Source organism: Pyrus communis, chromosome 5, assembly GCF_963583255.1.
Source record: "Pyrus communis chromosome 5, drPyrComm1.1, whole genome shotgun sequence".
In the NCBI taxonomy this organism is placed as follows: Eukaryota; Viridiplantae; Streptophyta; class Magnoliopsida; order Rosales; family Rosaceae; genus Pyrus; species Pyrus communis.
The window spans coordinates 24707880-24724719 of NC_084807.1; the positions used below are offsets into that span (position 1 = coordinate 24707880).

The 16840-nt window shown below is 37.8% G+C and overlaps 2 protein-coding genes across 2 annotated transcripts; one reads left to right on the forward strand and one right to left on the reverse strand.

The window, feature by feature from the left end:
* Positions 1-7675: 7675 nt before the first annotated feature.
* Positions 7676-9739, forward strand: LOC137733539 (U-box domain-containing protein 1-like). Its single transcript, XM_068472681.1, has one exon. It carries the CDS (start codon positions 7676-7678, stop codon positions 9737-9739), a length of 2064 nt encoding a protein of 687 aa, XP_068328782.1.
* A 264-nt stretch (positions 9740-10003) lies between these two features.
* Positions 10004-16414, reverse strand: LOC137734725 (UTP--glucose-1-phosphate uridylyltransferase 3, chloroplastic-like). The gene is made up of 17 exons (XM_068473994.1): positions 15545-16414; positions 15074-15254; positions 14840-14989; positions 14563-14724; positions 14275-14447; positions 14099-14165; positions 13696-13862; positions 13247-13405; positions 12922-13013; positions 12732-12826; positions 12524-12601; positions 12100-12195; positions 11577-11651; positions 11412-11503; positions 11155-11317; positions 10809-10869; positions 10004-10452 (listed from the first exon to the last, which is right to left on the reverse strand). The coding sequence occupies exons 1-17, from the start codon at positions 16252-16254 to the stop codon at positions 10340-10342; spliced, it is 2634 nt and encodes an 877-aa protein (XP_068330095.1). The 5' UTR covers positions 16255-16414; the 3' UTR covers positions 10004-10339.
* Between the last annotated feature and the right edge of the window lie 426 nt (positions 16415-16840).

Below are 16840 nucleotides of genomic sequence, written 5' to 3' on the forward strand. Positions count from 1 at the left end.
TTCAGAGGTTAGCCAACAGCCAAGTCAAACAAGCTCTTTCACAAAAACAAAAACAAAAAAAAAATTGCAGTTTAGTGATAATTCTTTCTAATTGATTGGAGAATATCACATGTTTGACGCGTATAAATGTCAAATCCACAGCTTTTTGTTCTGTGTTTGATCTCTAAATTTCTTCAGCATATTATAGTGGTGCTTTATTGTAAATGCAATTTGCATTTTCGATCATTATAAATATTGTATCGTTTTCAAAAGAAAAAAAAAACAATGTTTTAAGTAAATTAGCTCGAAATCCTTGATCATGTTAAAGGTTTAGGGGGACGAATTGTTAAGACTGTAGAGAAATCTTAAGGAAGAAGACTTAGAATTCTGAAGAAGCTCAGTGAAGAAGAAAGAGAGAAAGTGAGAGAGGGAGAGAAAGAGAGAGAGAATCAAGCTTAGGGAGAAGAAAAGTTTGTTGTATTTATTGACAATGAAGTAACAGATTTACAAAGTCTGTTATATAGTTTTTACAAAGCTTTGTCACTAAGCTAAAGACTAACTACCTTATAACAACCTATGTTATCTCTTGACAAGCGTCACTCAATTTAACCATTGATTCATCTTCCACATGGATATTGGTTTTCTTCACTTCGCTATTCTTACATCCCCCCTCAATATCATGCTTGAGTGAGCTGATCATGAGATTGCCACAATGCAACTAAAACAATGGTGCAGACAATCCTTATCCAAGCAAGCTCAGTAGCAGTGATGGCAAGAGCTCTATATTCAGCCTCTATTGGAAGATCTGGAAATAGTGTGGTGTTTCTTTGAAGCCCACGAAATCAGATTTGAACCAAGAAAGACAATGAAACTAGTGGCAGACCTTTTGTCATTTGGATATCCAGCCTAATCTAAGTCACTATATGATTGCAGATAAATAGGTCCTAATTGAAATTGAATTCCATACTCTAAAGTTCCTTTGAGATACCTGATTATTCTCTTTACTGCAATAACATATGACTCCATGGGATTGTACATAAATTGATAAGCTTGATTGATTGAGAAAGCTATGTCAGATCTAGTGAAACTGAGATATTGCAATGCTCCAACAATGCTTCTGTATTGCTCAGGGCTATGATAATGTTTTCCATCATCTTTGAGCAACCTATGATAAGGAAGACATAGAGTGGCACAAGGTTTGCAGTCTTGAAGATCAACTTTGTCCACTAACTCCTTTATGTACTTTGATTGGGAGACAAACAAACCATCAGAGGTGTAGTGTATCTGTAGCCCTAAGAAATAGTTCAAGATTCCCAAGTCCTTCATGTCAAACTCCTTGGTGAGATCTTCTATGGCATTTGAAACCAACTAAGGATCACTGCCTGTGAGGATCACATCATCAACATAGAGCAAGAGAACAAATGTGCTTAGTGATCTATGTTTAACAAACAAAAAGGGATTTGCTTGAGACATTTGAAACCCCAATCCTAGTAGAAAACTTGTAAACCTTTCATTCAAAGCTCTAGGAGCTTGTTTTAAACCATAAAGTGATTTTTGAAACTTGTAGACATAGTTTAAGGGATGATTGGAACTTTGAAAACTTGGAGGTTGTTCCATATATACCTCTTCTTGAAGTATACCATGCAAAAATGCATTTTTGACATTCAATTGTCTTAGAGTCCATTTAAACCGAGCTACCAATGCTAGAATCAATCGAATTGTTGTTGGTTTAACCACTGGACTGAATGTCTCACCATAGTTTATGCCTTCTTCTTGACTATACCTTTTTGCAATAAGCCTTGCTTTGTATTTGGATATTGACCCATATGCATTCCTTTTTATTTTGTACACCCACTTACAACCAACAAGGTTTTTATGTTTAGGAAGAGGAACAATGGACCATCTGTTTTGAGAATAGAGAGCATCAATTTCCTTTTGCATTGCAGATTGCCACTATAGTATTTTTGCAACTGCTTTGAATGTTCTTGGTCCTGTTGATGTGAGATTTGCAACCACTGAAGCAGAATAGGCCTTTCTTTTGATAATTCTACTTTTTGACCTTGTTTGCATTGGATGCAGATTCATGTGGATTGGTAGAACAACAATGAGTTGTTCTTGTTAGAAATCAGGATCAACAGGGATAGGGAATTGTGTAATTTTAGGAAGGTTTTGTGATTTGTGAATTTGAATTTGTATCTAAAGTATGTAATATAGATGTTTGAATAGAATCTGAGGTACTACATGATTGTGTTTCCAAGAACTCTGAGGCTGTAGATGCAGTTAAGGATTATGTGGCACTAGATGATGTTTGATTCAAGAGTTCTGAAGCTCGAGATGAGGATGAATGTATATGAGATACGGGTAATGTGATCTGATTATGTAGAGAAACAGATGGTATTGATGACGTAGACAAATGCAATGGTGATATGGATGTTGGTTTTGAGATTTGATGTGTAATAGATGGCCGATTTGAATATGGGAATTGTGTTTCATAAAAAAAAAACACATGTCTAGAGATATAAATCTTATTTGTACTCCCATCTAGACATATAAAACCTTTGTAGTTTTCTGCATACCCAAAAAAGATATAAGTTGTTGGTTTTTGTTGTAGTTTATAATTGATATATGGCTTCAGTAAAGGGTAGCATGCACATCCAAAGACTTTCAGATGTGTAAGAACTAGAAGTTTTCCCATTAACAACTTGTAAGGAGATTGCATCTTTAATGTAACACAGGGCATTCTATTGATCAAGTATATGGTTGTAGAATAAGCAAAGAACCAGAACTTGGATGGAAGTTTAGCTGTTTGCATTAATGTTATAACAATTTCTAAAATGTACCTATATTTCCTTTCAACTAAGCCATTTTGTTCTGGGGTATATGGGCAAGATTTCCGATGAAAAATTCCTTTTGATGCTAGGAAATTTTGAAACTAGTGAATGGTATATTCTACACCACCATCACTTTGAAATGTTTTAACAGTTGCAGAAAATTGAGTACTGAGAAATGTATGAAACTTAACAAATGTTGCAAAAACTTCAACTTTATTATTCATTGGAAAAATCCAGGTGTATCTGGTACATTCATCAATGAAACTAACATAGTACCTAGACCCTTCAAATGACAACATAGGGGCAGGTCCCCATACATCACTATGAATCACTTTTAATGGGTTTACAGATTTACTTGCAGAAAAAGGGAAAGACAATTTTGTAAATTTGCCTTCCAAACAAGGTGTACAAATAGTTTGAGAAGTGTCTGTGGATGCAGCAACCTTAGTGTGTTGTAGCATTGCAGAAGTAATTGCATTTGATGGATGCCCTAATCTTTGATGCCCTAAGCTTGTATTAACAGGTTTGGTTTGGTAGCATGCATATACAGGTAATGTCTTATGTGGAAAATGAAATGGAATGTGGTAATAACTAGCTTTACATAGTCCATTGAGAAGTATTTTCCCTGTGATTTTGTCATGAACCCAAAAAGAAATATCATCACATATGAATCTACATTTGTTATCTTTGCAAAGTTGATATATAAATAATAGGTGTTGTGAGAGTTTAGGAACATGCAACACATTTTTCAGTGTAAAAGTGTGACTAGAAGCTTGCAGTACTGATGTACCAATACTAGAAATTGTCAAACCTGCACCACTGGCAGTGGTTATGGTATTAATGCCTTGATATGGAGTAGCCAAATCCATATTTGCAAGTTCTGAGGTCATGTGAGATGTGACACCAATATCTGCAACCTAAAACTGTTCAGGTAGTGCATAAAGATTGTAACTTGCTTGCATTGCAGTAAGATTGACTGATGGTGGTCTCCCTTGGTATGCAAAATTGTTCATATGGTAGCACTGAGTAGCTGAATGCCCAAACTTCCAACAGATTTGACATTGTATAATTACACCATTTCCGGTAAATGGTGTATTGTGCATTTGAAAACAATTTGCAGCCACATGACCCTTTTTGTTGCAGATTTGACAAGTAGGAATCTCATTTGGATGATCAGGACATGTATGTTGGAATGGTTTTAGAGCACTAAGAATTCCAATGCCTGAGTTGTATAATAGAGAATGAAATCTGAGGCCATTATTGTACTGAAACTTGCCTCTTCCTTTTCCTCTATAGTTAGATCCTTTATATCTATTAGAATGAAATGAATTACCATTGAAATTTTCAGCGCCATATTGAGAAGATGATCATTGACTAGAATTAAACCCATTAGAACTAGACCCTCTATTGGGATTGTAGCCTTGGCTTAAGGAACCTATATCAAAGCCCTGAGATGGAGATGAAATTTGTTTAAGATTAATAGCTTTTCCTTTTGCTGAATGAGTACTTGCAACCATTGCAGATCCAAAATTCACAGAAGACTCACAAGACTGTCCAATTATGGCTTCCTCAGCAAGAAGCTGTGATTTAAACTCTTTCAATGAAATCCCATTTTCTCTTCCTCAAACAACACATCGAAATGTATTATAATCAGCAGATAATCCTTTAAGAGCAAGAATGATTATGTCCTCATCTTCAAATAAGACACCAGTTGCAGCAAGATGATCTCTTACATCTTTGATTTTTTTTGTAGATAAACAGATATGGAATCATACCCTTTTTGAATATTTTGTAGCTCTGTCTTCATTTGAAAGATTGTGGCTTTTGTGACTGTGGAAAATCGTTCTTTGAGACTTGTCCACATTACATGAGAACTGGTACTTCCAAGAATGCAAGAAATCGCAGTGGATGACAGCGTAGCTATGAGAAGTTGCATAAGAGCACGATCATGCATTTTCCATACTTAATAGGCATCTGATTCAATTCCTTCAAGATTTGCCTCATCAAGAAACCTCTGTGAACATTTCTTGGACCCATCAACAAAACCAAGAATGCCATGACTCTCTAGCAAACGACTGATCTGAAAACTCCATGCAAGATAGTTGGAGTCATCCAATTTCACTATAACCGAAGATGATACAATAGTAATAAGATTTGTAATGGATGATTGCACAATTTACAATTGTGCTGCAGTGACCATTGTTGAAACAACAAGAGATTTCTTCACTTTGAACTTTTATCAAACAGGTAACATGCATTGTTCTATCAATCGAGTATCTTCAAGTCTGGGAATTTGATAAACCCAGAAAAAAAAAACACATAGAATCAGCAGATCAGAAGGTTGAGAAGAGAAATATATGTTGTAGAGAGTATGTGGAAGCGTTGGATCCATCTATGGCAAGAATACCATGTTAAGACTGCAAAGAAATCTTGAGGAAAAAGACTTAGAATTCTGAATAAGCTCAGCGAAGAAGAGAGAGAGAGAGAATCAAGCTTAGAGAGAAGAAAAGTTTGTTGTATTTCTTGACAATGAAGTAACAGATTTACAAAGTCTGTTATATAGGTTTTACAAAGCCTTATCGCTAAGCTAAAGACTAACTACCTTATAACAACCTATGTTATCTCTTGACAAGTGTCACTCAATATAACCATTGATTCATCTTCCACATGGATATTGGTTTTCTTCACTTCACTTTTCTTACACGAATGGCGCATTCAAGCCCTTTTATTTTTGGAAGTTAATATATTATTGTCCTTATCATCATGTATTTTCTTTAGTAATATAATATATGGGCAAAAAAGTTGTCACCATCTTCTTCATCATAATTAATAACATTATGTAATGAATAATATGAAATCAGAACGACTAAGAATCTCCAATTAAAAGAGAGGTGTGAGATGTTTGGAGAATTAGAACTATTGTAGAAGACATAAAATGGTTGGCTTCCTCTTTTAATTTAGTGGAATAGAACAATTTGTATATTTGGGATGGTTGTATTCCCTATCAAGCTAGGAATGCCCTGTTGTATGACTCTAGAGGACTAGAGTGTTCCAGAGGCTTCTCCCTTAATTAATTTCTTCTTTTTTTTTCCAAAAAAAAAATCCATATTCAAAAGATAGTAAACTTTGTTCATTGTACAATAAATTTAAAAAGACGATACCACTTTTTTACATCATGTGATTTACAAAATATAATCTAAAAAACTAGTTTCTCTAGCATTTTCCTAAATTTAAATCTTGATGGTGGACTTGTTTAGACATAAACGAGTGAACATTGAACAATAGAGGTTTTTTGTTTGAGAGTAAGTATTGACCATTGCTTGAAACTTAGAGGCAATTAAGTGCGTCCAAAAATGATGAACGAGCAAACAAACTGCAGAAGTAAGAAAAAAGAAAAGTAGAAATATTATATTTTCAATCATCTTAATTTCATTCTTTTGTTCATTCTCCTCTTTCTTTCTTTCGTTCTTTCTTACATTGTCCTCCAAAACCATAAGTCGCATCTTTTTGTCCTTTTCAATTGTGGCCAAAATCTTTTCGTTTATTTTATGTAAATATGTAATTAATTAATAGTATACACGTAATGTCCATACGTAAGGAGTTGTAATACGTGTAAATATATTTGTTTGTCTTCAGTTAGTTATATTGAGCAAGAGTTTTCAATATAAATAGTATATTATAAACGGTGTCTCTCCAATATTGTATTGTGGTCGAAGTATTCATGCATGGTGCATTCACAATTAAAAAGATCGAAATATAAACAATATTAATACTAATGGTTATTCACACTTTTAAACATTGCAGTTAAAGAGATGGATGCATGGCACTTACTTTTTTATATGATTTTTCATTCACGTTCTATCTTTTAGAACATCATTCATAGATCATTCTTGCAAAAAATTAGATAAGTCTAAAACTATTAAAATATTTATTTGTAATGAAGAAAATGGACGAATAAGGTTCTACAAAAAAAATCATAAACCCTTAACAATCATATGGTTTCGCATTTGGATGATTTTTGGTAGTCATGATCTTTGAAGGAAGATTAAAAGATAGACTGTTCATATTTTTGAAATACATACAAAGCAAACCGCAGAATAATGTGTGCCAAAAATTGTGAAAAAAAATGATGCCACGGATAAATCCGTCTATAAAAAAAATGACTACAAAATATTCGTATAACCAATGTAGTTATATACAGTTATGCACAATGACATGATATGTTTGCAAGCACATTTTTAATAGAATCAAATTTTATGGTTGTAAGTAATATCATTTGTATTACAGTGTGTCAACGCTATGTTTTTAAGTAGCATTAGAGTACTAGCTAGTAGTTATAAGATCAATTAATTTCCTATATTTAAGGTATTTCCGCGCCGAACGCTCAATGCTTCCTAGTAAGACATTCCGTATACGGACATGAGAAACCTGCAAGTTTGAAATGGCTTCAATTAACATTCGACGTCCCCAAACTTTTTTTAATGCAAAATTTGGCGGGGGAATTATAGAACCCTAGAAGGCCTGACGTGCCTCCAAGTGGCAGCAACCCGCGTATCCCTCCCTCAGTCCTTCACTTGCCATCATCTTTTCTTTTGTCTTCTAATGTCAAGTTTCCAAACAGAAATTTCCAAGAGTTCATGCAATTACGTTGTTCTTTTCTTTCTTTCCCCATCATTTTAGTTTATAACACTAAAAAAATTATGAAACGTTCTTCTTGTTCCAGATTTCAACGAAAAGGTCCTCGAAAGTGTTTTGTTTGCTCTTTGACCTGAACCTGAATCCTAAACCCTAAACTCTAAATTGCAACGGCGGAACCGAGCAGTTTCTCCCGTTTGTACCAACAATTGCCATTAGTGACATAACAAATGGATGTAGCCCTTGTTCCTCCTCTAATGGTTTCCACGGGATTTTTGCCGACTGGGTCGTTGTTACAATCATCGGTTCACATATGCAACGAAGTTTGCTCCATGGAAAAGCTTCCGGTTCTGCAGGGCCGGAACATCTCCACCATGATAAGGAGGATCAGGCTCCTGGCTTCTCTGTTCGAAGAGATACAAGAATCAAACGGCCCGCTTCCTCCCTCTTCGATCCTTTGCCTCACGGAGCTTTTCTCGGTGATTCGAAGAGTCAAGTTTCTGATCCAAGATAGTAAAGACGGGAGCTCTCTGTGGGGGCTTATGCAGACTGAGTTGGTTTCGAATCAGTTTTATGTGCTGGTGAAGGAATTGGGGAGGGCTCTTGATATTCTGCCACTGAGTTTGCTTAAGGTGACGGCAGATATCAGAGAGCAGGTCGAGCTTCTTCACCGGCAAGCGAAAAGAGTGGAGCTTTTTATCGATCTCAAAGAGCTGCAGAGAAGGGAAGAGCTTTTGGTTTTGATGGGAAGCAATAGTGAGAAGAACAAAGCGTTCATAGATTTGGTCAAAGTGAGAGATGCTCTGAGCAGCATTGGGCTGAGAAACACCGTGGATTACGAAGAAGAAACCTCGAAGCTCGAGGCAGAAGCTCGCAAGCAAGCAGGCAGCGGAGGGCTGATTGTGGTGTCAAACATAAACAATCTCATTTCCCTTGTTTCGTATTGCAAGACCATCATTTTTACTGATGATGAATTCAAAAAACTGAGTAAAGAGGATATGAAACTGCACTGTGTCCCCTCGGGTAGATATTATGATCGTTCTTCATCATCTAAATCGTTGATTCCCAACGTTCCGCATGAATTTCGCTGCCCGATTTCATTGGATTTGATAAGAGACCCTGTTATTGTAGCATCCGGGCACACTTATGACCGAAATTCGATTGCACAATGGATCAATTCAGGGCACCAGACGTGCCCCAAAAGCGGGCAGAAGCTGATTCACATGGCGCTTATTCCAAACTATGCACTCAAGAGTCTAATGCAACAATGGTGCGAGGAGAACAATGTTCCCACAACTAAATCTTCCCAGTCTTCTTCCTCCGATTTGGAGAGGAGCAACAGTAAAAGGGAGATGTATGCGGACGCTGTCGATCACATTTCAGTTGCAAAAGCTGCTGCTGATGCTGTGAAATTGACAGCTGAGTTTCTGGTGGGAAAACTAGCAACTGGCTCACCGGATATCCAAAGGCAAGCGGCGTATGAGCTCAGATTACTTGCTAAAACCGGCATGGATAATAGAAGGATCATAGCTGAGGCGGGAGCTATTCCGTTTTTGGTGACGTTGCTGAAATCCCATGAACCGAGAATTCAGGAAAACGCGGTTACTGCACTGCTCAACCTCTCCATCTACAACAACAACAAGATTCTGATCATGGCGGCAGGAGCAATTGACAACATAGTAAACGTCTTGGAATCAGGGAACACAATGGAAGCAAGAGAGAATGCAGCAGCAGCAATTTTCAGCTTGTCCATGATAGATGACTGCAAGGTAACGATTGGAAAGCACCCTAGAGCGATTCCGGCCTTGGTGGGGCTTTTGAAAGAAGGCACTCCGGCTGGTAAAAAAGATGCTGCCATAGCACTCTTAAATCTTGCAGTCTACAATGCCAACAAGGTGAGCGTTGTCTTTGCCGGGGCGGTTCCTCTCCTCATCGAGCTGTTGATGGATGACAAGGCAGGCATTACGGATGATGCCTTGGTAGTGCTTGCTCAGCTTTTGGGTTGCTCTGAAGGGATGGAAAAGATTGGGAAAAGCAGGATTTTAGTGCCTATTCTTATCGATCTCTTAAGATTTGGTTCTCCAAAGGGGAAGGAAAACTCAATCACTCTTCTGCTGGGGCTGTGCAAAGACGGAGGAGAGGAGGTTGCAAGACGTCTGTTAATGAACCCACGGAGTATTCCTTCTCTTCAGAGCTTGGCTGCAGACGGATCCTTGAAAGCTCGAAGAAAAGCCGATGCACTGCTTAGATTACTGAATAGGTGCTGCTTTCAATCTCACAATCAGATTGGATGACAGTGTTGAGAGTCTTTGGATAGATACAATTCAGGTGTATATTTGTGAAAATTAAGCACAGAAATCACAGTACTGTTCATTTGTTACTGCAAATTGATCCCAAAGCTAGAAGTGTTGTTTGTTTCCAGAACTGTATATTTTCCCTTCTTTTTTTTTTTTGAGTCCATATGATTCATACCTTTCCGAAGAGAGCGAAAATGGTTCAAACCCAAGATACATGCACAGCAACTATATTTCTTGCCAGATCTACTAAAGAGCTAGATCGAAAATGAAGTAATTGAATACATTTTATTGCTTCATCAATTTTACATCAGTTTCTCGAGAAGGCAACAACCTGTTGCCCCTCGCCGATGATAAAAGAAATAAGTAGATACAATGAGCAGCTGGAGTGACCCTAAGGGTATGACGCTCTTAATTTAACATACTATTGCTTAAAAAGGGGGAAGGAGAAGAAGCAATTCCAAAGACGAAATAGGTTTAACTATGTTAAACCAGTCAGACCAGAGCATGCCGGCTTTGATGCTGTTATGAGGGTGAGTTCCAAATCCTTTGGTGAACCACGATTCACCAATGACGAGGATGAGTATTTCGTATAGCGTTTTACAACTCTACCAATTCCAACTGAATGTGTGTGCCCTTTATCCTGTACTCCCAGAACCAGGTTCCACTATCCATCATGTTCTGTTCAATGGGATATAATCGGGTGGCTAAACCTGCAAAATCAATGAAATGGTGCATCAATTGATGATTGCCTAGCACTGATTTAAGGATGTGACAATACATTCAGGTATGTGAGCGTGTAAGAGAGGAAGGGATTCAGTTCTAACTCTCAATGTTAGGCTCAACTCTACCGTCTCAGATATAAATTTCCATGTTTCATCAAACAATTTCCCATCAGTCTTTAGTGACATAGCAGGAGACCAGAGTACTATTCACATACTCGCATTGCCAGGTATAATAAGTAATACATTATGCTGATTATCTGTAAGAGTGCTTTTACGAAAAGTCAATTCTAGTCGGAGTTAGATATCTGAAGTCAACAGCCAAGTTAACTTTACAGTTTACATACCTGAATCTCCCGCTGTGATCTTCATTTTGTAGCCATTTGGAACTTCAAATGTATGATTTCCCTGCATCCGGTTGTAAGCAGCAAAATAAGCTTCATAGATTTTACTTGTAAAATAAATTCATGATTTCTGAATATACGCGGCAAAGGTGGCCTCCTAACAATTAGATGTAACTTCCGTTTTCCAAGGTCATCGGAGGAAATATCCCTAATGGAATGAAGAGAAGCTTATGACTGGAGGTCATATCCCTAATGGAACGATAAATAAAAAATCTATGAAATTCAGTGATTTCTGAAAAACTTTGTCTATCCTCCGTGCATATCTCCACTAATTGGTTGTCAATCTAACCTGTAAGATAACATCAGTTGCCTCAAATTCAGCATTTCCATGCAGTACAACCTTGCAAGCCTCGAGGCGTTGAACATCATGCTTCCAGTACACATTGTCTTCAAAGTTCCAGTCAATTCCATCATTTAGTACTTTTAAATTTTGCAATTTACATCTTCCACACCTGTGGGATGAATGTAGTATGAGTCCAATTTTAAAATGGGCTCACCATTTCTGAACAGTCTTAAAATGTAGTAAGGATTAACACAGCATACTACCTGTGCCCATATTGTAAAATGGGTTCACCATTTTGATCAATCCTAGTTGAGCCCATAACGTTATCAGCCTCTACGATCAGGCTTCCATCAAGCTGGACAGTAGAAAACAGATTAGCTAAGGAAACAATAATATTCCTTAATGTGTTGTATGTGAACAGTATGAACCTGAACATTCCTCCACAGAAACTCTGCAACTTCTACTTGTAACTCAGAGCCCTCGGATACTGAGCCTCCATAGAACTGGTAGACAGAGACAATTTTCTGCTTAACTATTGAGCTCAATATTTTGAATGAGGAAAGGAAATAAAATAGGGAAGTGACTTGCCCACACCCCTTTTAGCTTCTCAAATGCCCCTCTTTATTTGTGGCCATCAGATTGAATAAATTAAACGAAACCAACGGCAAGGATTAAACAGGGGTGTGCAAGAGGCCAAAAAGGGTGAGTGAAAATCACTTCTTATAAAACAAACACAGCAACATAGTCTTGGTTGCTACGTGAATTTCTAAATGACCACTTGATTATTATAGCATGCGAAAATGGAGGCATAAAACAATGCAGATAGAATCTCAATATGGTAACTCGTGATAAAAGAATTCAGAAATACAATACAAACTAAATGCACATTCCAAGAGTAAAAGGAGAAAATGAGATAAACTTGAAATTGCGCATTAGCTCACATTGACTTACTTTTTGTCTGGTGACCTCCCAAAGCGGGCCAAGAGCAGGGTGCAGAAGAATAAGAAATGGTGGTCCCGAACTTTGATATTTTTCATTACTTCCAATCTGCAGCATATCAGAAGCAAAATACCATAACTGAGCATCAAAAAGAAAAATCATAAAAAACAAAAAACTTTATGGGTTGCTACAAGAAATGAATTTGCATTGAGCAAATACTTATGGGCTGTTTGGTATCCTTCTTGGATCCTTTTTTTTTTTTTTGTTTTTGAAACTAATTGAGTACTAAGTAACTTAGCTACATTCATCATTTTTTCTTAAACTTGTACAATTGTTTTCAAATTGATGACCAAACAACCCATTAGTATCTAATGATAGCTCACACCATATGGAAGTAAGTTATTAACATTATTACAACAGAATTAAGAGGATGTACCTCAGGAAGTTCAATATCACATTGTGAAAGAAGATCATGGGCATTCCGTAGGATATCCAACAGTGAACCATCAGGAGTCTACACGTGAAATCAACCTAAACATATTAAACTTCGGGAGAAAAATTACATCTGTTCTGTGCAAAGAACGTGTAAACTTAATTCAGTCCAAGCTCTACTCCCAAACTGGAGACAGAGAACACATACATACTTGGTGTAAAGATTTCTCCGCATGTCTTCTTTTCCTCTTAGCAGATGATGTGACCCTTCTTCGTTCATTATAAACAATGAAGGTATCAAGCTTATCTGCCAACAGTTATTGCCACTAAAGTTATTGACAAGCATAAACATAACGCGGATTGGTGTGCCACAATAATCCACCATATAGACTGAAATAATACCTTCAATACCCTTATAACATCGAGATGGACAAGTATTAAGAAAGCTGTCAGCAATATTTTGCATCGTGCATTCAAGCCTTCCACCAGAGACACTACGATAAATGAAAAGTGATTAGAGACTGGCTAATAATTATTCGTGTGCGCTACATGTTCTGACTCTTCTTATAGTGCACATTGTAATGATTTGCATACCATGCAGAGTAATTACTAGTTCGTTGGTGAAAGAAGGTAATTTGAGGTTATCTTTGCACATCTGCTGTCAAGTATTACTGACGACAACAAAATAGTCACTTGCAAAAAGAGCACTTAAGTTTTAAGAAAGTACCTGTGTTGTTTTCCAAATTGGTCTACAAATGTTATAGGCTTTTTAACATTCAGCACCATGCCTGGTAAGCTGTTTCCACTGTTACTTGACCCGACCAACTCTGCTGAAGGTAAATCTACATACAAGATGTTCGTATTGGCGGGAAACTCTGCCTGCAACCTTGAACATAGAATGGTTAATTAGTATAAAATGGAATTCATTAATAAGAAATCATATTGAATTTTCAACTTCTTCACACTTAAAAAGCATATTCGACAAGACAGGAAAAGTAGAATGACGATATCACTGAATAGCAACAATGGAAATCTTTAACAGAGAAAAAAATATATATTGTATAAGCTAATATGAGAGTAAGCATGTTGATCACATGCCAACAAGCATCAAGGTAACAAATCATATAATATCATATAAACCAGATTAGAGATTTGGATTCACAGAAAAATGTATACCTATTTCGAGAATGAGGTCTATCTGCTATGCCAAACTTGTCGAACTCTGTGTACTCAATGCACGACAAACCATATGCCCACCTTCCATCAAGATTTTTTTTCTCAGTTAGGACATTAATTCCTTCTGTAGCCCCCAAGTTCCTCTTACAGGATGCAAACCCCAGTTTCTGTTGCAAGGCAAGAAGTCAAAACAGTAAACCAGAAGAACTTCCAAGTCTGTAAGGACTCTCTAGTAACATAGGTACTGTTGTGTAAACTCAAGCGAACTCCATAGCAATGAAAATTAGATAAGGAGTAGAGTGTTTGATCTAAACAAACTTCCTGCTCTTTGGCAACTAAGGGTTAAGTATTTAGCAGGTTCCAGAAAAGAGGGGGCTCTCAAATAACTTTTTAACAAGCATACCTTGCCGTGATGTAAACCAATCCCTGCCAGTGCCAAGAGAGTCAAATCTGTAGCGGCCACAACATTGCTGGAAGGTCACCATTATTTAGGTCAATACAGAGTCTGGCATCCAAATTAACAAAATTCTCCAAATGAAGGAGAATAATGGACGTATGTTAATAAATTTAACGGCTCACCTAACTTGACGTACAGTTGCACCCTTCCGTCCATGATCATAAAACCATTTGAAAATGCCTTTATCATAAGCAAGTTTCCATATTACACCATGACCACCAGGCTTGCATACAGGTGCAAAAGGTTTTGTGATTATCCATTGCCCATTTTCTGCACCAATGGCCGGAACAAGGGGCTGAAAATGCACAAGTAATTAACTCAGCAATGACATTCATTGCTCAAACCAGATAGACTATTACACTGTGGACAACTAATAATAGAAAATAATCTCGTAGTTTCGCATATTAAACCTGTTCAAAAAGTTGGAAACTTGATCGACCTCTTCTAAACCATTCAAGCTTTTCACAAAGAGAAGTTATGTGTTCATGGTTGTTCTTTGCAGAGCTTGTCATAATTGCAACAGGGGTGATGCATTGTTTCCCATGCATCTTGAAGTACAAGAACTCTCTAGCCTTGAAATAGAAACACACAAAATGTAAGATGCATATAACTTCACCATCTACAAAATAGTCTTAATGTCAGCTTGTCCTTGTCAAGTACTAAGCTTGACAAACAGAGAACTTATACCTGAAGATCTCTTATAAGACCTTCCAATAAAGTCCTTCCACAATAAGGAAGCATTGCGGCAGGGAGACATTCACCTGTCTCGGGATCAACCAAACCAAGCCTGTCAGCAGAACCTCCCAAAGGATAAATTTCACCTAGGTCTGGCAAACCCTAAAATGAATAAGATCTTTTAGTTCAAGAAAAACTGGCATTACATCCTTCCACGTCAAATGAACAATATACCCCGGCACTAACCTGAATTCCCCATAATGCAGCTTGAGATGCATATTCTGCATTTTGAGAAAGATCAAGTCCACTGGGAGCATGAATTTCCAAAAACTGGCATTCCATTTGCTCTTGTATGCGCTTGGCCCAATTTGCAGTCTGCATTTCGACTCTCGATTGGGCTAGAATCTCCAATACTGTTATCTGGTATCTGCACCAAATATGTAATTAGATTAATTTCAATTCTCAATTTAAAAGGGCCAAAAGTACTTTCTGCCACCAAAAGCACTTCTATCTATGTTTGGCATAAAAACTTAAAATTGCTTCTGGATCATAGAAGCACTTCCTAAATAAGCATTTTCAACTGCTTCTCCAGTAAGCACTTGAATTTTTAATATGAATCATTTCAAAACTAATATAGAAATTGGTATAAACAATGAAATTACTATAATTAAAGTTTAAAAATTGACAATAAAATTCAGAAGGGAATAGTTAACTGACCCAATAATTCCTCCAATGCAGTTATAAAACTGTTCAATTTCTCCCAAATTCTTCAGGAGCTTCTTCAAGTCCTTAAAATCTTCATCATTCAAAGCCAAACCTCCAATCTTCATCCCGGAACCCTCGTCGTTCACATCCAATTTCTCAATCATTGCGACAAGCGCGTAAAGCGCGGTCTTCACCGAGCTCATCGCCGTCTCCACCTCGCCGTCGTCGAACTGGAGCCCCCAACCGAGCACATGCTCTTGCCCAGCAGCAACCAAGCACTTGAACAAGAACAGCTCTTCAGAGCTCAAATTGAGCGAACCTAAAGCCGCGGAGAAACCGCCGTTGCTGCCGGAATTGAAGAATCGCTTCACTCTGGAATCGCCGTCGATCACTCTGAGCTTGGCGCGGAGGGAATCGCAATCAGCGAGCCTGGAACGGAGCGATTTGAGGCGCGAGAGCTCCTGGTGGAAGTCGAAGTCGGGAGCTGACGGCGCGTACTCTACCGGAACGGTGGTGACGCGCGTGATATGACACGACAGCGAACTCGATGATACAGACGATGAAGAAGAAGAAGAAGAAGAAGAAGAAGAGGAGAAAGAGTGGGAGTGTGGGGGTTTGGTGAGGCGGAGAGAGGCGAGAGAGTGGAAGTGAGAGTGGGGAGTTTTGGACGTGAAGAGCAAGCGTGTGTTGTTTTGGTTGAGAATTGGGGTTGTGCGCGCCATTTTTCACACACACACAGAACCAGAGCGGCTGACAGAATATGAAGAAGAAGAAGTGGGGGGAGAGAGAGAGAGTGTGTGTGGATGGAAGGATAAGGAAGAGATGCTGAAAGAATATACGGAGGTTGGGAGTGAGAGCGCGAAAGGGGAGGTAATTTTGGCTGCTGATTCCAAAACCGTCCAACGATGGGGGAGGATGATGATGACGTGGCCTAATATAAATGCACCTCATCTGCTGCCGTGTGACTGCCGACTGGTCCGTCATATTTTTCTTAATACTTTCCGTCAATTTTCCAGCGCATTTGTGTCTTTTTCTTTCCACGTTTATTTATTTATTTTTTTTTTGGCTTTTTAGCGGTTACCTCAAATAAAACAAATTCATGAAACGCGAGAAAGAACAAAATGAAAATGGGATAAACGTACAAAAATACAACTATATGTATAGTAACTCTCTTGTAATCTCAACGCTTTGATAATGATTGTTTTACATATATTCACATAAATTTATATTGAGTCTCGATAAAACTTTGCTGTAGAACCCGATTTAAGAAAAAAGAGTGTCCTGCACGACGAAAATACCTATCCCCAA

Excerpts from the sequence above, each read along its gene's own strand:
- LOC137733539 (XM_068472681.1), top strand. The coding sequence starts at position 7,676 with ATGGATGTAGCCCTTGTTCCTCCTCTAATGGTTTCCACGGGATTTTTG.
- LOC137734725 (XM_068473994.1), bottom strand. The coding sequence starts at position 16,254 with ATGGCGCGCACAACCCCAATTCTCAACCAAAACAACACACGCTTGCTC. Across the intron at positions 14,166-14,274 it reads GCAACTGTACGTCAAGTTAG|CAATGTTGTGGCCGCTACAG; the intron begins GTGAGCCGTTAA and ends GTGACCTTCCAG. Across the intron at positions 12,196-12,523 it reads GTGATATTGAACTTCCTGAG|ATTGGAAGTAATGAAAAATA; the intron begins GTACATCCTCTT and ends GATATGCTGCAG.